The sequence below is a fragment of the Musca autumnalis genome, unplaced genomic scaffold (assembly GCF_047663935.1).
Source record: "Musca autumnalis isolate F117 unplaced genomic scaffold, ASM4766393v1 scaffold_4, whole genome shotgun sequence".
Lineage (NCBI taxonomy): Eukaryota > Metazoa > Arthropoda > Insecta > Diptera > Muscidae > Musca > Musca autumnalis.
Genome location: NW_027411977.1, coordinates 64,476,519 through 64,501,283, shown reverse-complemented (window position 1 = coordinate 64,501,283; position 24,765 = coordinate 64,476,519). Strand labels below are relative to the sequence as shown.

Here is a 24,765-nt window from a genome sequence, read left to right as displayed (position 1 = left end):
GGATCTTCCGATTCGGTCCAAAATGTGGCCTTCGTAATATTTTGTGCAAACTTAGTTTAAGCTCGAAGATAAGCCATATTGGTCCACTCCTTCAGGTACCTCCCCCACGAAAATTCAAAAATGTTCGGATAACTCTTGATGGGAGTGACCGATTTGGTCCATACATTACACATCCTAATATATCTAGCAGATATAGATCAGGTTCGAATATGGACTATATTTGTCCACTACTTCGGGTACCTCCCGCACACAATTTTGGATAAATTCACTTTAAGACCTCCTCTCGAATCACTTTGATTTTTGTTGAAGCAACTTGCATTCGCTGCCTCAATTACGACAGTAAAAGTATTTTCAGGGGCAAGTCCATACATCTTGAGAAAACATCCCGAAAGTTGTAAAAAACCCCTATGGCACCATATGAGGGTCTGGAGAGCTCGAACCGAATACTGCGTTCGTTCACACTTTGGATATTGTAATATTTCTTCGAATATTAGATGAAATTCGAAGGTGGTGCTTATAGGACCACTCCTTCCGGTACCTCCCCCACAAAAGTTCGAAAATATTCGCTCAAAAGGGACGCGAGATTTCTCATAGCAACCGATGTGGTCCAAACTTTGGATCTCTAAATATTGTCGAAACTTAGTTTATGTTCAAATTTGGGGCCTATCTGTCCAATCCTAGTGGTACCACCCACAGAAATATTCAACATTTTTGTGTGGTTAAGGGTCTTATAGAGGATCCTTTGGACATTTTTACCGAAGGTTTTCCCAGTGGCCCTGTTTACAGCGATATTATGTTTCTCGTAGGCTAGTGATAAAAAACATCTATCTATCGATATCCCCGCAAATTTTTGAGCTTTAATCCTATCCATACTTTTGTCGGTTCATAAGCCCAAAATTTTGAGGAAAAAGTATTTCAACCACAATTGTCTAACAAATTAATTTTTAAACCGACACAATCGTATTTATTATAAATATAGCATTTTTAAAGAAATAGGGTATAGGGGAAATACCCCGCCCCTTCCGAAATTCAACAAAATTTGCAGCCCATTTTAACCGGGGGCCATCCCTGTACATTCCCTGACAATTTCAGAAAAATCGGTTTAGTAGTTTTTGTAGAAATAGAAATTGAAAAAAAGTGGGCGTCGTCAAATTTTCTTTGCCTAATCCAAATCGGTCCAGCCGTTCTAAAGTGATGACATTACCAACGAACGACATTTGATTTTTATTTATAAAGATTTAATTACCAGAAACGGAGGAGAAAAAAGTTCCCCATGACTCGCATAAGTAAACCGCAAAATTAAATACACCGGAAAGGCCACAATACGCTGTTGTAAAGAAGAAATATAACAATAACATTTGAGGAATATAAATTTGTAATGGAAAAAATAGCGCCACAAAACGTTTTTTTGGTTTTCCATTAGGCAATTTGTCTCAAATTCTGCAATTTAAAATTTCATGAAATTTCATAGTTTTTTTTTTTGCCAGTAAATTCGTTTGAATGCCTCTCCATCTGTCTGGCTGTGACTTTTACAGTAAGTTCAGCACGTTTTGTTTTTCTTATAACAACTCGTTAGAGATAATGCGAATTAGAGAGCCTGAGTATTTTTTTCATAGATTACCATCTCAATAAGAATGTTTGTGAATGGCTACACAGTGTTACAAAGTAATAACATGTGTGTAAATATGTAAAGATGTAGAAACTTGTAATTGAACTGAATGGTAACAGTAAACGGTCAGTAGACACGTGGAGACGTTACAAGTTGAGCTGCCATTATTAATTAGTTAAAAACGTCGTCTACATCGGTACTTGCAACAATTAATTAAAAACCAATAAGCATTGGCTCTAGCCGGGACGTGCCCGACTATGTTAAGGCCTGTGTACATAAGCTGCCTCGCCTGCTTGCCTTGCTTGCTTCTGATAAAAGAATAAAGAAGGCCGGCCCAATTTTCGAACTAGGTTGTCCTTTTCTTTTTTATTCTTTTATCAGAAGCAAGCTAGGCAAGCAGGCGAGGCAGCTTATGTACCCAGCCTTAATACTCTACACCAATACCAAAGTGCAACATCTACTTTTTTTGAAATTTGTCAAAATAGGCAAAATTACAAATAAATAAAAATCAGGTGGGGTTTGAACCCACGTCCTTGAAAAACATATGAAAAAAATTTTGTCACGGCGTGTTAGCGTTCAAGCCATACTCGTTCAGAAGCCACTCCACAGCCGACATGTCTGATGAGTAGACAGCGGAATTTTATGCAACCCCTATTTTTAGTCCGATTCATGTCAAATTTTGGGACTGGGAATATTTTTGGCTTCTGATTACATTGCAATCGAAACATATGACATATGCAAAATTTTTCAAAATGCATAAATTTTTGCATATGCAAAAATACCAACAAATTTTAATTGGAAAGTTTTTTACCCCCAAGGAAGACTTAATACCAAATTTCACCCATTTCGGAGGGATATTGAGGCCACAACCTTCTAAATACCAGAAATCCGGAGGTACCGTTCTATGGGGGCTATATGAAGACGTGGACCTATACCGACAAATTTCAGGCGGATAGTTTTATACCCACAACGAAGACAAAATGCCAAATTTCAGTCATTTCGGTGGGATATTTAGACCACAAATCCTTGAATATATTTTTGCATATACACATTTGATGCAGATATGTAAAAATATGTCAAAATATGCACGATATGCAAAAATTTCTGGGCCTAATTCGTTTAATTTTGTAATAAAACGAGTTTCTGTCTAATCAGATTTTCTCTACGACCATCCCAACCATATATGCATTTGCATGGGATTCCGCTTTCTACTGATGAGCTGCTACCAACATTGAAACATGTCACATGGACAATATTATTCTGTTTTCTTCAACAATTTCAATTTCTTTCTAGAAATCGTTTTTTAGCTACAATAATGAACTGGTAAAGTTTTTTCATCGATCTGATCATAATTGTGGCATTTACAGAATTTTCGTGAAAATGCAGCTTTGACTTTGGTTGGCACAAGTTAACACACCTGAACCTCTAACTTGCTGGATAAATAATATGCTAAAAAGCAGAATTATAAACTCCAGCATTGGGGAGACAAAAATTAGGAAAACAGTAAATAGAGGCACCCCCCAAGGAGGGGTGCTCTCACCGCTACTGTGGCTACTTGTTATAAACAATATTTTGACGGACCTGGACAATCAAGGTATAAAAGTTGTCGCCTATGCGGACGACGTTGTACTACTGATTTCCGGTAAGTTTCCGTCAACCATTTCTGAGCTTATGCAAGGAGCATTATCGACGCTGTCGCGCTGGGCTAAGGCCAACGGCCTTGGAGTAAACCCAACCAAGACAGAACTGGTAATGTTCACGAGAAAGCGTAAGCTCGGCGTATTTATACCACCAACACTGGATGGAGCGCAGCTTCAGCTCTCGCCCGAAGCAAAGTACCTCGGCACTATCCTGGACTGTCAATTGCGATGAATCAGGAATGCTGAGGAAAGGGCGAAGAAAGGATTGATTGCACTTTATTCATGTAAGAATTCCATTGGGAAAAGTTGGGGCCTAAGCCCATCGATTATACACTGGTTGTATAACACCGTGGTTAGACCCATTTTATCCTATGGTTCTCTTGTTTGGTGGCACTCACTGCGCCAAAAATCGACATTCGGTAGGCTTGACAAGGTACAAAGAGCAGCCTCGATCCTCATAACTGGAGCCACAAGGAGCACACCACAGGCTGCTCTGAACGCAATGCTGAACTTAAAACCACTGAGTCTCAGCATTAAGTGTCAGGCAACTCGCAGTGCCCTACGGCTGCATGAACAGGATCTCTGGCGCGGTTGTACCTATGGGCATGGTTGTATCCTGAATGAATCAGGCATAAATGTGAACCAAAACTGAGCGACTATATATCACCAGTCCTGAGATTTGACGATATAGACGTCGTTATATCTAGTAGAGGTGACTGGAACCGCAGTAACCCCCCTCTGGACGGTCTGGCTTTCTATATAGACGGTTCCCAGATGGAGGAAGGTACCGGGGCTGGCGTCTACTGTGAAAGGCTGAAAGAGCAGACGAATTAGCTAGGCGAGGATCGTAGTCCACAGACCTAGCTATCGCTGACTCTATCAAATCACCCATTTGTCATTTCATTCAAAATATTAAAACGTTCTCTGACGAAAGAGCCAGTGAATTGTGGCATAATGAACCTAGGTGCATTGTGGCAAGATCCATATGGCCGTCTCTGTCAGTCAAAAGAACGAACTCTCTGCTGAACCTGAGTAAAGCTGAAGTTAGAGTAACGACGGGAGTCATTACTGGACACTGCTACATCAGGGCCCATACCAACAAATGGGATGAGGATGTTACTGACTACTGCAGACTCTGTGAGGACGAGGAGGAGTTAGAGACGATCGAGCACATCCTGTGTCGTTGTCCAGCAATGGCTCGTAGACGGCATAGGTTAGTAGGTGTTCACTTTCCACCGTGTCTAACTTTCTACTCAACTGTGGAACCTGCTGTGATCTACAACATCATCAAAAATCTGAAGTGGCTGGGACAGCGCAACCTGAACGCGTAAATTAATTCAACTATTCTGCCTACCATTAAAAATAAATATTTTTTCCTACTCTAAAACTATTACTCCACTCTTAAACATTCTTGTAATCTATTCGTTCTTCACTTTGCTAACAACTTTCTCTTTTTACTTTTCCCCCTATCCTCTCTCTTTCCATCTCTTCTTTTCCTGCAGCTTTTTTCTACTGGATGATCACAATGGACCAGAAGGTCTCCGAGTGACGCAGTCACAAGTTAGTGGCTGCACATCCTCTAACCTAACCTTGGTTGGCACAGGTTAACCTTAACCCATCGCCATAAAATTTCATATATAAGAATCAACTCAAAAATTTCAGTAACAGGTTTTCGTTTTTGTAAAAATTCTAGATTACCATCGCTATTGTTAATGATTTTTATAATCTTGCGGAATTTTGCAATTTGTTTTTGTTTGATTTTTTGATTTGCAATTACAATGCTTGAACAAAACAATAAATTGTTAGATCAAAAATAATAGATATTCTTGTTCGACGTCAACCCCTATTTTCCTTTATGTGCATCGTAAAAAGAGAGACGTATATGTTTGAGTCCTTGAGGCCACCCCTTGATATGGGAGAAATCTCCATTTTCCCCTTTGCTGTATTCGCTTGGAAAATTAATTTGCCTTTACAACAATTCCGACCGATATTTTCACAATGTCCTTCATTTAGTTCCAAAACACTGTGCTCGTTTAGCTGCAAAATATTGCAACGACGCATTTTTAGGGCCGTTACCATATACATACAACATACCGACATGTACATACATATGTATGTATGTATATCCCCATCTGTACCTCCAATGGGGATAGACGCTAGAACTTATTGTATGTTCGCTTGTATGTATGTGTGACAAAAACCACAGACGGTATTGAGTAGAAATTTTGCACTTTGCAGGCGATGAATTGTTGTCTCAGACTTCTACAAAGCGCCATGTCGGATGGGAGCGGTGGGACGAGGGTATGTCGTTCGCTAACAGTGACAGAGAATAACGTGCAAGTATGCTATGTGGGGCTGCGATGTGACTAACTGGCTATAGACTAGTTCTCATCAAGAGAATTTGCTCATTCAACGCGATTCACTCGTTGCAGACGGATGTACAACGGTTTACAAATAAAGAAAGAAAACGTTACGCGTTATACGACGCTTCAATTAAAAAAATAAAAAAGAAAAACTTTGAATTTTTGTGTTGAATAAATGTTGAGTGTTTGTGAATTTTGAATTTCCTTAAAATAAAAATAATTAGTTTTTTAATGAAAAGAAAACCCCAATTTTATTTAATTTAATACAAAAATATATTTTATTTATAATTTAATACAAGGCATTTTGAAAAAATTGTTTATTTGCAAAAAATCACATTGCGGTGTTTTTACATGTTCTAACCTATTTTTTCAATTCTCTTCTTATTTTTCTTGCTATAGAAATAACAACAACCACAAAACTGCATTGAAAGAAAAGAATAATAAAAGTGACAAATAAAATAAATTTTCAAGAAAAAAAAACAGCCACAGAGAAAGTAAAGAAAAAGTTGAAAACTTTTTATGTGAAAAAAGAAAAGAAGAAAACCCACAAAATAAACAAAAAAATTAATACAAAAAATAAACGACTGACCAAACAAACCGAAAAGAAGAAGTTTCCAAAATTTTCATTGCATCAAAGCATATAATGGCCCCAATAATTGCTGACAATTCAATTGAATCAGGATGTGAATTTGTTGATAATTCCAACGCCGTCACCATCGACTCCTCCTCCTCCATCATCAACTCCATTAATTTTAGTGAAACTAACGTAGAATTGTCTTCGTCGTCGTCGCTTGAAAACGTTAATGAAAGTTCGCAAATAACAGTTGCCGGTGAAGAAGATTGTGAAGTGAAGGAAACAATTTCCAATGAAAACAATGATGAAAGTGTGTGCAACCAACAACAGCAAAAGCAACGTATGCCATGGGAAGCACCCGGCAAACAGGGATTGTATGATCCACAGAATGAACATGAAGCCTGCGGTGTTGGCTTCATTGTGGCCATCGATGGCAAACGGTCTCACAAGGTAAGTTTTGATGTGATAGTAATTTAAGAGAGATTAACATTGAGTCATAATGATACACCTATTCTGAGACACTATTCAAAGAGAGGTATTAAGGAGTTGAATATTGAATACACTTTGCAACATTTTTAAGGCGATCTTGTGCAAACAATTCGAACTGAGGATTCTTTGAAAGTACAGACCCAAACGACAAGAAACCCTAGTTGGGTTTTGTTGTGTCAGATCCAGCTCGGATTTTATGGCCCCATCTAAACAAGGTTAAATATTGAGTTTTTAAAGAAATTCGGGGCTATATCTCTGAAACCAATGCGAATCTTCTTCTGACCTCTGAAGCACATTTGTAGAGAGAATAAAATATTTGGAGAAATAATGAACTCGAAAAACTACATTTATTGCCTCAAATTTCAAAATATATGCAAAAATTCCACAATTTTTATACGGTGCGATCTCCAAAACCGTTATTTTTTTCTGAATATTTTCTTTTGGAAAGATATTCCCTGGAAAATAATACACAACTCTTTAGAACATGTCATTGTTGTAAAATGCCTCTGTGCCGTTGTTTTCAGCACATTTTTCAACAACGATTTAATAAAAATGTCAATAATGTAGTGAAATTCGAAATGCGGTGATAAACTGTTGGTGTGAACTGTGTATGAAATACGTGTTGTAAAAGATATGATGCAAAATACCGCTGAAACAACATGAAGTAAGCATTTTAGAGTTTCAAATTGTTCTAAAGAATTGTTGAGAACTTTATTTAGAAGATTTTGGCAAAAGGTTACTTTGTTCAACTCCCAATAGTTTTGCCGATACTGACCAGATTTTCAGCAATTATGTAAAATTGTCTATATTTTTAGATTATGACCTAGGTGAAGTTTTTTTTTATGTGGTCTGTTCAAAAGATAAGTTCTACTAGTTTAGGGCTACAATATTGCCGAAGACAGTAAGGCAAAATTCCTATTCGTTTCTGAGATAAAGGCCTGATTAATGCAAAAAAGTGTAGATTTAGCCCGGTTTAGATGAGGCCATAAAATCCGAACTGGATCTGACAGGACAAAACCGTACTAGGGTTTTTGTAGTCTAAATATGTACTTTCAAAAAATGCATACTAGAAGATGTTTGTTGTTTTTCAATGTTGCATAGTGATATTATGGAACCACTTCTTCTGAGACATTATTTGATATACAGTATGCAAAGTTCATATTCGTACAAACCTCAAAAATGAAAAATATCGATTTTAATTCCTCATTTTATATGCAAATATGAAACAATTGATGGGAGTTACTATAACAAAGGAAGATTTAAAAATAACAAAACAAATTTTCAATTTATTCCGCCATTTAGGTATAGATGGCGCCTGTGGCAAAATTCGTATTCCTATACCTAGAAGCACTTTATATTTGTGGTATTTAAGGATTTTTAAACAAAATAACGCCAATTTTTGTTCTTTTCTACTTTTATTAAACATTTTGCATGAATAAAGGGTCGGACGAACATTAGAAATACTTAAAAAACTATGGACATTTATTATCGAATTTTGAATGAAAATAGCTAATAGTAGTCCTTCTGTTTTCGACATAAAATGATTTTCGACACCGTACAGTGGTTCAGACTCGTTTTTTCCTGGTCAAAACCCTGTAACTTTTGAACGGATAGAGATATGTTCATGAATCGTTTTTTGTTAAACAGAAAACACAATCATCTTTCAGACAAATCAAAAACGGTCTATTAATTGCAGAAAATCTCAAGGTCAAAGTTAAACTTTTGAGTTTTTTTTTTAACTATCAGTTTTTTTATCTTCCTATATATTATAGATGGTCAAACGCCAATAAATAAACTATAAAAATACAAAAAAAAAACTAAAACAAAAATTACAAAAATGTTTAATTCTTTAAAAAAATCGCCTTGGGTTTTCATAAAACTTATATAACTCGTATAAAAACTCATATATTAAAAAAAATTCCATTTGTGTAAAAAATACTGTAATTCATATTGAAAACGGTATGTAAAAAACACCACCCATATAATTTCAATACATTTAAAAAAGTGTTAAACGGACGGAACTGGACGGGTACAAAAGTATATATGGGCTAAAAGAGGAGACTCTCAAGCATCTAACAGAACATTGTTCCACAAAAGTTCTAGTCCACTAAATTTGCAATTTCATATAATCTAGTACCTGAGGAAAAATAAAATAGCTCATGTAGTGTAAACGCTACGGTAACTTATTAAAACAATTATTAACAATCCTGCCTACCTTACAAAAAAACAATGAACACAATATCTGTTATAGTTTCCGAGAAATAGCTACTTCTTTCTCCAGAAATTTGCGAAAATTACATATTTCCAAAAAATGGGAAAATTGTTCGTCTTTAGGGGCACCTTCCAATATTTTGACCTAAGTTTTTGGTTTCCTTAGTTTTAATATGTTAACTATCGAATCCCATATAGAAATTAAATATCTTTGACAAAACAAATTTTTGATTTTTGGCCAGGAAAATCAATTTCTGAATCACCGTGCACCGTTTTCTAAAACTTCAATACCTTTTTGGTCAAATATAAAACGAAACTTGCGATATTTACCACGTTCAAACCAAAAATGTGTTTACGTTACCTTAGGCCGGATTACGTTTCGTTACACATCCAAACGTTGCACAGTGGTCGAAATCACTGATCTAGCGGCGCGAAATTAATAACTTGGAAACGAATGGAGATATCTTTCTGAAATTTTGCACAAACTCAGTCTGTGTCCGTGGGTAATAATGTACATCGGCTAATATTTTGGTATAGCCCCCATATAACGGTACCTCCTGATATTCAAAATTAGTTTTAATTTCGTACTTAGGGTTTCTAGTGATCACTTAACCTTTCCACCAACAATTGTGGACATAGGTCCACGTTTATGTATAGGCCCCTTTTAAGGTACCTCCCGATTTTCAGTATTTTGGGGAGTTTAAAGCTACATTAGGTGTGATTTGGTATTTGGGGTTCCCAATGGACACAAACATTCTCCACCAAAAATTGTGGACATAGGTCTACGTTTTGATATTGTCCTCATATAACGGTACTTCCCAATATTCGGTATTGTTAGGATTTTGTCTACATTTTCAGACCAAATAAGCTGAATTTTGGCATAGGAGGTTCTCGTTGGATATACATCTTCCCCACCAAAAATTGTGAACATAGGTCTGCATTTTGATATAGCCCCCATATAACTGTACCGACAAATTTCGGGTATTTTGAGGATTTAAACTATTTTTCAAGACCATTTATCAGCAAGATTTGCAGCTATTTGCAGCTAAATTGTGGTTATTTGGAATCTAGGAAGTCCAAATCAATTAGTAAAACAAAAATTGGACTGGAACTTAGAGGACCTTTGTAGTTACGCTCCAGCTAACAAAAGTATATTGTACTAAAGACATAAAAAAATAATAATTTTTGAAAATTTATTCCTATATAACTAAGTAACTTCAGGACCCAAAATTTTTTTTTTAATTTAACTTACGCCCTCCCCTATCAATAAAAAAACTTAGTTTAGTTTTATTACGAATTTATTTAACAATTAAAAAAATATGAAATCAGGGTTTTAGTAACAATTTTGTTCAAATCTGAGAAGACATTTTGCACTTGACAGTGAATAACTGAGTGAATATTTACAACAACAAAAAAGTAAAAACAAAATTTTAGTCACCAGAGAGTTGGTAATCGATACTATAAAAAAATTTAGCAATTTTATACTTTGATTATTTGACTTTCGCGCCGCTAGATCAATGGTTTGGACAAGTGTGCACAGTGGTCCCACTTGTATGGAAAGAAGTCCCAAAAATAGTTATAATCGAGCTACCGCCTCGAAATTTCAAACATAGTTTTATAACCAGCCCAAAAGAGAGAAAAACAATTTTAATGAATGTAGGTCCACATTTAGGGGGTAGCCCCTATATAAAGGTACCGCCCGATTTTTTTATATATTGACGATTTTAGCCAAATTTTCCAATCGATTTGGCTGTAACTTTGCATTTTGTATTCTGAGGGAGCAACATACCTCCTGGCAAAAAATGTTCATTATAAGTCCAAGTTTAGATATACATAGGTCCCATATAAACGTACCTCCCGATATTCGGTATTTTGAGGATTTTACAGGAGTGGTATAAGGGGAATAACTTACAATGTGGCAGCTGGATCTTGTTTAATCGTAAACTAGAGACTTTCCTCCGTATTTAAAAAAAAAAGTAATTTACAAAGAATTTATTTTTAAGAAAGTTAGGAAACGAATTTTCAATATGTTTTTACGTAAAACATTGTGAATGCTCTCAGCTATATGTTTCATGTTGGAAATTGTACATTTACCTCTTCATTTTTTTTTTTAAATTTCACTCATAAGCTACGAATGCTTTGCTGATCTATTTTTCGTTTTTAAGGCACCGCAGACAAATCTCAACTTCTTCGACTTAACTTGACATATTACCGGTGTAAATTAGCAAAAATAATATTGGATATTAAAAATTGTATGTGTTTAGAGAATATTACTTTCAATCGCAATCAAATTTGTCGCCATAAATTTTTCTATTTTTGTCCACGGGCGGAACCACAGTGCGGCGTGTCCTAAGACACCACTTGTAGAGAAGTTTTACATGGCTGAAACACTCAGGAAATGTCGCCAACATTACTGAGGGGTATTTTGCCACCGTTGAAAATCTGATGTCGCCTAGCCGGGGAATCGAACCCACAACCTTCTGCGTGCAAGACGGGTGTGCATACCATTGCACCACGGTGGCACCCAATTTCGGATGTTATTCATGTAAAATTTTTTATAAAATTATCGTTATTTTTACATTTTTCTACATCAAGTGCCTCTGAAGAAGAAAATATTAAAAATTGGTGGTATTTTGCTTAAAAATTCCTTAATTCTTTGTATAGTAAAATGTACATATGTAGTTTCAATCAATGTCACCCACTCCTTTCGATAGCTATCATATCCACCAGCCGTTTTAGTTGGTCACCGTCGGATTTTTTTTTAGAACTTTGCGACCATTATGTCAGGAACAAGAATAAAATTGTATCTTTGTAATCAGCGTCACAAGGACTAACTTCCTTAAACATATTTCAAAATAGTCCTCGAACAGCCATAAAACTGGACTTAAGCGTAAATTTTAAACTTTTTTGGGGGAGATACCAGAAAAAGTTCTTCGAACTTGATTGAAGTTTGAGATAAATATTACTACATGGAAAGGGTCGATTGTTATCGTGCCCACCGGCCATTTACTTTTGGTTTGGTCGAAAATCGTAAATTTTCGGGTGCCAAAATCGTCAAATCGTCAAAATAATATTTCAAAATCGTCAAAAAATCGGCAAATACGATAAATTGTATTTCAGTTCAAATTATTACTGCACTTAATATGCATAAGCTAAAAAACTAAAATGTGAAATAATGTAAACAATTACCAATTCATAAAACAAGGCTGCAATGTAGAATATGTATAAATATTAATGGTTTTTCCTGATACATATGTATGTATGTGTGTGTTGAAAAATATTGCGTAGTTTTGTGACAAATGACCACCTACGAAACATTGCATTTAAAAAAGCGGTGTCAAGGTAGGTCGTGAACGGCTTTACCGATCATCATATATTTGTATGGGCTTATTGAGTAAATGGGTGAATATTGCGAAAATACTTGTTTTTGTGTCCCGACGCATTTAGGGTTAAAAATATTGAAAACATTTGCTTTTCAAAATAGTCAGGCTTAATCCCATAGTCGTTGTTTTAATACATATTTTATTAAAACAACTTTAATATATTAGTGGGAAAAAATTGGCGATGTTTACCAATGGGTAAGGCAGGAAAGACTATAATTTCAGATCTCGCCACAGATCTTCATCAGTTCACTTGTTTCCTGTTTTTCAACAAGAAACTTTTATACCCAAGTGTCAACTGTTCGCTCAAATAGATAAGTGTCCAAAGAAACACTCTGATCGAGAATTTCTTTGGCGAGCAACTTCACTTGCAAACAAAACCAAATCTTTCCCAATGCTATGCGTTCGTTGCATCTCAACGAAAAAAAACACATAACTAATTTGTTGGTATTGCTTATTAACAGCAATAAACCACATATTTGACAGTGCCCGGTCTCACAATTAGGAGGGGTGGCCTTTTTTTATTTGGGATGGCGACTTCTATTTTGCTTTTCAAAATAGTCAGAATTATTCCCATAGTCGTTGTTTTAGTATTTTATTAAAACAACTTTAAAAAGTTTCTTGTTGAAAAACAGGAAACAAGGGAACTGATGAAGATCTGTGGCGAGATCTGAAACTATAGTCTTCCCTGCCTTATCCCTTGGTACATATCGCCAATTTTTTCCCACTAATAAATTAAAATAGCTTTAATAAAATATTAAAACAACGACTATGGGATTAAGCCTGACTATTTTCAAAAGCAAAATAGAAATCGCCATCCCAAATAAAAAACGCCAACCCTCCTAATATTGAAAAAAATTAAATTCTTAGAAACGGAATAAGTAAAACAAAATGTCCTTTATCGAGGCTCGAAAATCGAAATAAAACATTCTACATATTTATATGAAAAAGGTGCAAATACTCATTACCGTGGCGTGTCCCCAGTCGTTTTGTGCTCAAAAAACTCTGATATTCATTAATATTTCAAAGAAGAATGAACAAAGTCTATTTTAACTTCATAAATATAATTTTATTTTTTTAAATTATAATTTTGAGACATTTTAGTCGTGTCCCTTTTTTGTCACTCCCGTGGGCGATTGTGTTTTTTAAGAAAAAATATTCTTTAAAAAGGTTTCTTGTTTATATGTAATCCGCCAATGTAACGACAATTCCCATTAGTTTTAAAGGTAACCGACAGAAGTGAAAAATTTAGTCAGTTGTTTGAGAACTTTTGAAGTGTTTAGTGTTTTTATAACACAAAACAAAAACATTGTTCCACAACATCCCATACGGGACAAGGGAGACTTCTCTCATATCAATGAGTGCACCCCGATTCATATTAAGCTCAATGATATGGGACCTACTGTTTTTCGCCGAGTCCGAACGTCGTGCCTTAAGACACCACTTGTAGAGAAGTTTTTCAAGGCTGAAATACTCAGGAAATGTCGCCAACATTACTGAGGGGTATTTTGCCACCGTTGATATAGGTCCACGCCTTCATATAGCCCCCATAGAACGGTACCACCCGATTTTCGGTATTTTGAAGGTTGTGACCACAATAATCAACCGAAATGGCTGAAATTTAGTACTTAGTCTTCGTTGGGGGTATAAAACTATTTCCCAGAAATTTATCGGTATAGGTCCACGCCTTTATGTAGCCCTCATAGAACGGTACCTCCCGATTTTCGGTATTTTAAAGGTTGTGGCCACAATAATTCACCGAAATGGCTGAAATTTGGTACTTAGTCTTCATTGGGGTATTCAACTTTCTCCTCTTAATTTGTCGGTACAGGTCCACGCCTTCATATAGCCCCCATAGAACGGTACCTCCCAATTTTCGGCATTTTGAAGGTTGTGGGCTCAATATTCCACCGAAATGGCTGAAATTTGGTACTTAGTTTTCGTTAGTGGCATAAAACTTTCCCCCAGAAATTTTCGGTCCATGTCTTAATAAAGCCCCCAATATAACTCGTGGTGGAGGGTATAACAAGTTCGGCCTGGCCGAACTTAACGGCGCGCCGTTCTTACTTGTTTATGCATGTTCCTGAAATTGGTTTATTCACGTGGCGAACATTTTTTCCGTTATTTATAATTCCCAAATCGATGGTATAGGTATGTTATTTTTTTAGTCTGTATTAAATTATTTTATATTTTATAAAAAAAAAAATGAAGAATTGCACATTTAAACCCAATAATAGTCACGTTTCCATCATTACCGTTGGCATTTTCTAACCACGGTAATGACAAAAGGAACACGGGAATGACATTTTCAATATAAATGTAAGATTATTTAATCTATGGTAATTATTTAATAAATTTATTATAGAATTATTAAACATACCATCAGATACAACATGACACCCTCAAAAAATTATTAGAAATGCAGAGGAAAAAAATGTCATTTCCGTGGGACTACTGTCATTCCCATGGTTTTTAAATTTTTTTGAAAATCCATAAATATACATGGCCCGCCGCTAATTATGCATAAAATAGTCTTATGCAACAGTATAAACAGAAAAATATTTGTTTAAACCCATTTTCGCACTTTGCCGTTTTCGACCCCCAAAACATGCCTTTTCGCAATATTCACCCATATACATACACCACGTTTTTTGGCCAAAATTTATTTTTAACAAATGTTCAAGTTATCAGTCCACCATTTTTTAATTACTATTTTTTGAATTCCTTCGTCTAAAGACAATATTATTAGATAAATAATAAGCCCATAGAAATATGTGATAATCCGACCATGTAGGCAGTCTCATGTCAATTAAGTCTGATTTTATCCACCCAATGTCACATCTGTTTCACAACCCATGGACAAAGATATAATAAAAAATCATTAAAATCGCATTGCCGGAATCGGCAAATATCCACTATCCTGGCAAGAATAGGAAAGGATCAAAGTACGAAATTAAATGTGTTGGATGCCGTGTTATTGTTAGATGAGGTGTGGAAAAATGTAACGTCTTCTGTCATTGCTAATTGTTTTCATCATGCAGGTTTGTTAATGGTCCTTTAAACGATTCTAAAGACATTTATTTATCTTCATTCTCATTTTTCCCAAGACAGAATGTTCGATCATAGATACCCCAAATGTCTAAATTATCTAATCTAATCTAAAAAAAAATGTGTTCGGCCAGGTAAAAGATATCCACAGGTCTATAATAATGTATCGACCTATCTTTAGCTATAACAAAACATGGACCTATGTTGACGATTTTTAGTGAAGAAGTTTCGTGACCACTGAAAATTCAATTATTATATTACAGCTAGTTCGAATTTTTAGTGAAGAAGTATGTCAAATTACAGCTAGTTCGGTTAAAAATTTTAGCTAAAATCCTCAAAATACCGAAAATCGGGAGGTACTGTTATGGGAGCTATGCCAAACCATGGACCTATATTGACGATTTTTGGTGGAGAAATTTTGAAGTTCAAAAGTGTTGCGGAGGATGTACTAGAAATAAAAGAACAGACATAGTCCATTTTAGAAGTGGATCTTATTTTGCGAGTCAGTACAATATCTATGTGCATACCAGTCATTTCCGTTGGTCACCGTATAACTTAATAGGCAAAAGTTCATTCAGTCCCGCTACAGGAAATCATTTTTGAGAAGAAAGGTCAAAAAGTCATAACCCTGGTATATACACTTTAATACGATCAAAATTTATCTCATCGAAATAATGGTTTTAGAACCCATTTATGTTTCGACGAAATCAATTTCAGACAGTTTGGACTCGGTTTAGCAAATGTCCGTCCGTCTGTCTGGCAGGAACGCATGATAACTTTCGAACGGATAAACCGATTCGGTCTAAATTTTGGCCCTCGTAATATTTTGTCCAAAATTAGTTTAAGTTCGAATTAAACTGATGTAATTACCAATATTAAATGCGATTTCTTCCTTGTCAAATAAAATATTTCCATTTACATTCTTGATTCAATTATTAAATTTCCAATTATAAAATGTGTTGGGCATTTAATTTGGTAAAAAGCACCATTTCTTAAAGAAAACACAAAACACAGATTTATTCATGCACTTTACCGTCTTTACTCAACGATTGTATTTAGAAAACTGAAGAAAAAAGAACAACATTTTCTTCTTTTCCCCTTCGCTTCCTAGGTTGGTTAACAACAAAGCACGAAACTGACGTATATAGCCGCATACACAACACCATTTATTATAAAACAGCATTCCGCAGCCGCAAGTGCCCTGATGTTACTCTCTTTGACAAAAATACTCTCTCCACCCATATAAATATGTTCTAACATAAAAAATATGTTGGTACCCAAACAAATAAAATCGAGATATGTTACAAACATATATTTGTTTCGACACCAACAAATTATGTTTGGATCCAAACATATATTTGTTTGCAATCAGTCCCAAATAAATATTTGTTTGGATCCAAACATATTTCAAACATATATTCTTCTGCGTGTACAAATGTCTGCCGGAAAGTTTTTAGACTAAAAGAAGACTAAATACCAAATTTCTAATATTTCGGTAAAACCTTCAAAAGACCGAAAATCAAGAGGTACGCTTCTATGGGGTATATAGGAACCCGCGGACCTATACTGATAATTCTCTTCTGGAATATTATATAAACCCATGGAAGACTAAATAACAAATTTCAGTTATATTGACGTCACAACCTTCAGTTTTACAAAAATCGGGAGGTACACTTCTAATAATAATAATTGTTCCACAAACATCCCATAAGGGACAAGGGAGACTTCTCTCATATCAATGAGTGCACCCCGATTCATATTAGCTCAATGATATGGGACCTACAGTTTATCGCCGAGTCCGAACGGCGTGTCTAAGACACCACTTTTGTATTTGGGGGCTATATTTCAGTCAGAAAAGCTTTAACCTCCAACAAAGACTATGGAGGCTATATGAAGGCGTGGAACTACATATACCAAAAAATTTCTGGGAGAACGTTTTATACCCCCAACGAACAATAAGTACCAAAATTCAGCCATTTCTGTGTGATAATGAGGCTAAAACTTTCAAAATACCGAAAATCGGGTGGTACCGTTCTACGGGGGCTATACCGACAAATTTCTTGGTGAAAGTTTGATTGTTCCACAAACATCCCATAAGGGACAAGGGAGACTTCTCTCATATCAATGAGTGCACCCCGATTCATATTAGCTCAATGATATGGGACCTACAGTTTATCGCCGAGTCCGAACGGCGTGTCTAAGACACCACTTTTGTATTTGGGGGCTATATTTCAGTCAGAAAAGCTTTAACCTCCAACAAAGACTATGGAGGCTATATGAAGGCGTGGAACTACATATACCAAAAAATTTCTGGGAGAACGTTTTATACCCCCAACGAACAATAAGTACCAAAATTCAGCCATTTCTGTGTGATAATGAGGCTAAAACTTTCAAAATACCGAAAATCGGGTGGTACCGTTCTACGGGGGCTATACCGACAAATTTCTTGGTGAAAGTTTGATTGTTCCACAAACATCCCATAAGGGACAAGGGAGACTTCTCTCATATCAATGAGTGCACCCCGATTCATATTAGCTCAATGATATGGGACCTACAGTTTATCGCCGAGTCCGAACGGCGTGTCTAAGACACCACTTTTGTATTTGGGGGCTATATTTCAGTCAGAAAAGCTTTAACCTCCAACAAAGACTATGGAGGCTATATGAAGGCGTGGAACTACATATACCAAAAAATTTCTGGGAGAACGTTTTATACCCCCAACGAACAATAAGTACCAAAATTCAGCCATTTCTGTGTGATAATGAGGCTAAAACTTTCAAAATACCGAAAATCGGGTGGTACCGTTCTACGGGGGCTATACCGACAAATTTCTTGGTGAAAGTTTGATACCCCAACAAAGACTAAGTACCAAATTTCAGCCATTTCGGTGTGATAATGTGGCTAAAACCTTCAAAATACCGAAAATCGGGTGGTACCGTCCTATGGGGGCTATATGAAGGTGTGGACCTGTACCGACAAATTTCATATGGAACGTTTAATACCCCAAATGAAGATCAAATATCAAATTTCAGCCAATTCGGTGGAATATTGAGGCCACAACCTTCAAAATACCGAAAATCTGAAGGTACCGTTCTACGGGGGCTATATGAAGGCGTGGACCTATACCGACAAATTTCATATGAAACGTTTAATACCCCAAATGAAGATCAAATACCAAATTTCAGCCAATTCGGTGGATTATTGTGGCCACAACCTTCAAAATACCGAAAATCTGAAGGTACCGTTCTACGGGGGCTATATGAAGGCGTGGACCTATACCGACAAATTTCTGAGGGAAAGTTTTATGCCCCCAACAAAGACTAAGTACCAAATTTCAGACATTTCGGTGTGATAATGTGGCTAAAAATTTCAAAATACCGAAAATAGGGATGTACGTTCTATGGGGGCTATATCAGAACGTGGACCGATATAGCCCATTTGCAATACCAACCTTCCTAGGAATAATAGAAACTTCTGTACCAAATTACAAAGCCACATCTTAAAAATTGCGAGCTGTATCTTCATTTCAACAGACGGACGGACGGACAGACGGACATGGTTACATCGAATTAGAATTTCACCCTGATCAAGAATATTTATACTTTATAGGGTCTCCGATGAATATTTCCAAACGGAATGACAAATTTAATTATACCCTCCATATTATGGTGGAGGGTATACAAAGATGCCATAACAAATGTTTTGTTAGGTTTATGAACGGGATTTTTGAGGATTTACTGTAACGAGACAACTGCAAGACAAAATTATTGAATACCAGTTTTTTGAAACAGCAATAAAGCGTTAAAATTGCATAAAACAAAAGAATGTATGTCTGATGTTATAAATATGTTAATTTCAATCAATTAGTGTACTGATCTGTACGGCAATCAGAGTTACGTATAGAAACAGATAATCTAAATATTTTTCAATGTAAAAGGGAAGATTGATTGAAGGTTTTTGTTACATTTCCAATCTGATAGATTGTAAATTGGCATTTTGTTCTCTCTGAGGGTAGTAATCAATCTTATAAGAAGTAAAAAGGTATCTGTCAGCTTCGCCGACCGAGATATACCCTTAACCCTTTACTATATAAACGATGAATCTAATGTCCTAAGAACAGGTCCCTAGTTTTAAAAATGAGTAGCATTTTTGTAGGTTGCAAAAGACGTTTTGGAAGTTTTCAGCGCAAATTTTAGGGTGTTTGTGAGGTAGTAATTATTCCGAGAGAGGTATGAATGTCCCAAAACATTGGATTGAATTCGGTGCCCATATCTAAGGAAGTATTACCTTTCATATCAAAAATATTTACATTTCCACAAGCCATAATCCATCTTGGATATTTTTTCAGGTTTTGGGCCATTATGGAGTTACCCACGATAAAATTATATTTCTGTAATCTGAATCACATGGCGTACATTCGATGAAAATTTCAATACAATCCTCGGATAGTCCTTAAATCGTACTTAAGCTAAGTTATTAACTTTTCCGAGTCACTTATCCGAAGGTGTTGACCGATCTGGACCTTCTTGGAAATTTATGTACTTTTGAGAGGAATATTATGATATACAAATGTTGGACCAATATCAGTCACTCCTTTCAAAAATCGTAAATCACTGTAGGATTTTTTAGAGCTTTTTGGCCATTATGTGTGGAAGCATGGACTTGCCTACGAAACACATTATGTTGATGTAAACAGGACCACTAGGAGCTAATTAGGTAAAAATGTTAAAATGATCCTCGAACAGCGCTTAATCTCCACTTAAGCAAAATTTTTGAACTTTTGTGAGGGAGTTAGCCGGAGGTGTTGTTCAACATAGACCTTGTTACAACGTGATACACGTTTGTAAGAAATTTTATGATGTATTATGTTTCAGCCAAATCGGATACTCAATTCCTAAGCAATGGTGTGCTCATCAGTCATTTTAGTTGGTGCCGGCAGGGTTTTTTGGAGCTTTTGAACCATGATTTTGAGTCAGCACCTTCGTAAAAGGAGCCACAAGGACAATCTGCTGCAAAGGAATCAAAACGATCCGAGGCTTGAAATTTTTGTGGAAGGTGCTCAAAGGAGTGAACCTATATTCTTACCTGATCTATGTCTGAAAGAAATATTTCGAGAAAGAAATTTTGGACCAACGCACGGTGGTCGAAAGCACTGATCTAGCGGCGCGAAATTAATAACTTGCAAACGAATTGAGATACGTCACTGAAATTTGGCACAAACTCAGCTTGTACCTGTGGGTAATAATGGGACAAATAGGAACAATATCGCCTGATGTTTTGGTACAGCCCCCATACCTTAAGATTTTGGTACCTTAAGATTTTCGGTATTTTGAGGATTTAAGCCACAATTTCGTAGCAAATGACCTGTAATTTGGTACTTAGGGTTCCTAGTGGTCACAAAATAATTCTGAACATTTACTTTATAGCGAAATATGAATGACCCTCATAATCATCCTAAAGGCTGAGGGCATTAGATTGACGAGGATATATACTTTTTGATAGAATCAAAAATGTGCCTCATCAAAATATTGATTTTAGACCCAAAGTATGTTTGAACGAAATCTGTTTCAATCCGTTTTCGTCTGTCTATGTCTACTTGGCTGGCTGGTGCACACTAGGCTGGTTTTAAAAAATCGACGTCGGATTTTTTATACGGCACCCCCCTAAAGTGTTTAGTTTTGTTCGATTTTAAGATTGGCAAAGTTTGAGCACAATCGGAATATGTTAACACGTGCCACTAGGGCCTCAAAGTTTCCATAGTATTTTGTATGGGACATTAGGTGATTTTCATTTCTATCCTAATGTATATATCCTCGTTAATTTAAAGCTTGAGCTTTTAGGATGATTATGAGGATCATTCATATATCCCTATAGAGTCCACGCTTATTTAAATGTTGTATATTGTAAATGTTCAGAATTATCAATCTTTGAACAATTTCACTTATCTACTCTTTCTCGTTTTATTATTTTTTACAGATTCTTCGTGATGCCCAGACCCTGTCAGAACGGATGAATCATCGTGGTGCTTGCGCCTGTGACAATGACACTGGCGATGGTGCTGGTGTTATGGCTTCTATTCCCCATGATTTGTATGCCAAAGCATTGTAAGTAGACAACGGTCGCGATACCAACTCGTTTGAGTATTGATCAAACTTAAGTACATATTTTAGTGTATGTATGTACATTTGTATGTACTTTTTGGGGTTTTTGTTCGAAATGTGAAAAAGTAATGGCAAATATCAGACGAACAATATTGCGTCACATTATTAATTTGGCACGGTGCATAGGTTTTTATGACAGCCTCTTGTAATGAATTTTCGTTAAATTTTTGGTTTTCATTGGCAAATGTCCAAACTGCAGAGGCAAAACCTATTATTTTTGTGTGTTTTAAAATGGTTTATTTGTTAAAATATAAAAATAAAAATACTTTCAATTCAATTGAAAACAATGAATGGGAAAACCAAGCGAATGAACTTTTAAGAAGAAGATAGAAGAAAATATGTTTTTCTTTTAGCGATTCAAAAGTTCATATTGAAATAGGAGCAATCATATCATCAATCAACCAATTATATCGCTGTAATCAGAATCACAAAGCTGGAAATTTCAAAACAATCCTCGAACATCGTTTTAGCTGCACATAAGCGAAAATCTCAACATTTTGAGGATAAGCTACCGGAAGAAGTTGTCCGATATAGTCCAGCTTCGATCTTAATAGAAATATTACAATGTACATGAAGGGTAGACCAATGTCAACCACTCCTATCGATAGATAATATGAGTCACCCATTTGAGTTGGTGAACGTAGAATTCTTTTAGTGCTTATGGACTTACCCACGAAAATAATTGAAATTCGTATATTATCGTGTTCATTAATCATTTAACTTGTTGTCGGTAGTTTTGTAGAGCTTTTCGATTTCTGGATGTAGGGGCGTGCCGTAAGGACAACCTCCAGCAAAAAAAGATTGAATCCGAGAAATGGCATAAAACAGCACTTTTGCGAACATTTTTATACCCTTCAACATATTATGGAGGGTATAATTAAATTTGTCATTCCGTTGGTAACACATCGAAATATTCATCAGAGACCCTATAAATTATATATATTCTTGATCAGGGTAATAGTACGTTTATATATAACCGGATTTAAGAAACCCACTGGGTTTCAAATGTCAAATACTTTGCGTATACGTCAAATAAATCCTCATTAAGAAGGTTAACCCTGCAAAAGGCTATAATATAAACATGACCTAACATTCTATGTCGATATAACCATGTCCGTCTGTCCGTCCGTCCGTCTATTGAAATCTATTACCCCTAGGATGTTTAGTATTGCAAATGGGCTATATCGGCCCACTTATTGATATAGCCCTCACAGAACGGTACCTCCCGATTTTCGGTATTTTGATGATTTTAGCCTCATTGTTTTACCGAAATTGCTGAAATTTGGTATTTAGTCTTCTTTATAAACGAAAGGAATCTAATTGTTCCATTTTACTTCAATACAACTCGTGGTGGTGGAGGGTATAACATGTTTGGTCCGGCAGAAGTTAACGCCGTTCTTACTTGTTAAAATTTTATTTAGGAAGTCTGGAAGAAATATTTTGAGAGTTATCGTGAGCACCCTTTTATAAAAAAATTAACTTTTGTTTGGGATATTAACGAAAAAGTGGCCCATCTTTGAACTGGTTCTATGATAGTTTGGACAAAATATTACAATGTGAAAAAATTGCCCCCAAATGGTTGATCCGTTTCAGAATTATCGTGAGAACCCTTTCCCGACATTTTTTAAACTTTTATGGGGGTACGCAGTTAAGTGAACCAATATGGTTCATCTTCGAACCGAACAAACAATTACGAGGAAAAAATCGCTTAATGCGTACATTCCCTGACAATTTCAGAAAAATCGGTTCAATAGTTTTTGTAGAAAGGATAAAAATTGAAAAAGTGGTCGTGGTCAAATCAATAAAAACCAAAGCTGGGTTATGACGAACATTTCAAAAAAAGTATTATCCAAATCGGTACAGCCGTTTTCAACTGATTCCACTACCAACGAACGACATTTATTTTTTTTTTAAGATATAGCATTTTTAAAGAAATAGGATATAGGGGAAGCACCCCGCCCCTCCGAAATTCAACAAAATTTGTAGCCCATCTTAACCGAGGGTCATCCCTGTACATTCACTGACAATTTCTGAAAAATCAGTTCAGTAGTTTTTTGTAGAAAAGATAATAAATGAAAATTTAAAAAATGGAAAATTTTCTTTGCATAAAAACCTAAGTCGCGTTATGGCGAACATTTCACAAAAAGAATTATCCAAATCGGTCCAGCCGTTCTCAACTGATGCCATTACAAACGAACGACATTTGATTTTTATTTATAAATATTTTATATTTTATATATTCAGTGCAATCAGGAATATAAATTCCGTGCGGAATTTGTTCCCTTTCCCCAATTTCACAATTTTTTATTTCCGTATTTATGCCCAAAACGGGAATATTTTTGTCGAACACGCCATAATTAAGCGAATCTAGTAGTTTCAACGTTTTACAAATATTGATTTTGAAAGAATTTCACTTTTTAAAATTATTTTCCGTGTGGAAAATTCCGAGGGAAATATTCATGATTGCCAGATTATATTTTATATATATTTTTTTAAATTTTGTTTTATATATTATATTTATTATTTTTTATATTTTATATTTTTATATTTTATATTTTATATTTTATATTTTATATTTTATATTTTATATTTTATATTTTATATTTTATATTTTATATTTTATATTTTATATTTTATATTTTATATTTTATATTTTATATTTTATATTTTATATTTTATATTTTATATTTTATATTTTATATTTTATATTTTATATTTTATATTTTATATTTTATATTTTATATTTTATATTTTATATTTTATATTTTATATTTTATATTTTATATTTTATATTTTATATTTTATATTTTATATTTTATATTTTATATTTTATATTTTATATTTTATATTTTATATTTTATATTTTATATTTTATATTTTATATTTTATATTTTATATTTTATATTTTATATTTTATATTTTATATTTTATATTTTATATTTTATATTTTATATTTTATATTTTATATTTTATATTTTATATTTTATATTTTATATTTTATATTTTATATTTTATATTTTATATTTAATATTTTATATTTTATATTTTATATTTTATATTTTATATTTTATATTTTATATTTTATATTTTATATTTTATATTTTATATTTTATATTTTATATTTTATATTTTATATTTTATATTTTATATTTTATATTTTATATTTTATATTTTATATTTTATATTTTATATTTTATATTTTATATTTTATATTTTATATTTTATATTTTATATTTTATATTTTATATTTTATATTTTATATTTTATATTTTATATTTTATATTTTATAT

The 24,765-nt window shown here is 34.6% G+C and overlaps 1 protein-coding gene across 3 annotated transcripts in view; it reads left to right on the top strand.

Moving 5' to 3' along the window:
• Positions 1–24,765, top strand: part of LOC141402367 (uncharacterized) — a 141,371-nt gene that overhangs the window by 96,026 nt on the left and 20,580 nt on the right. The window contains exons 1-3 of one of the 3 annotated variants that reach the window (XM_073983412.1): positions 5,609–5,789; positions 6,012–6,636; positions 21,291–21,418. In XM_073983412.1, the coding sequence (XP_073839513.1) occupies positions 6,256–6,636; positions 21,291–21,418 (509 nt within the window). In that variant the 5' untranslated portion in view covers positions 5,609–5,789; positions 6,012–6,255. Of the gene's footprint in view, positions 1–5,608; positions 5,797–6,011; positions 6,637–21,290; positions 21,419–24,765 lie in introns of those variants that run through there. The other 2 variants (XM_073983409.1, XM_073983413.1) reach the window with 2 other exon arrangements.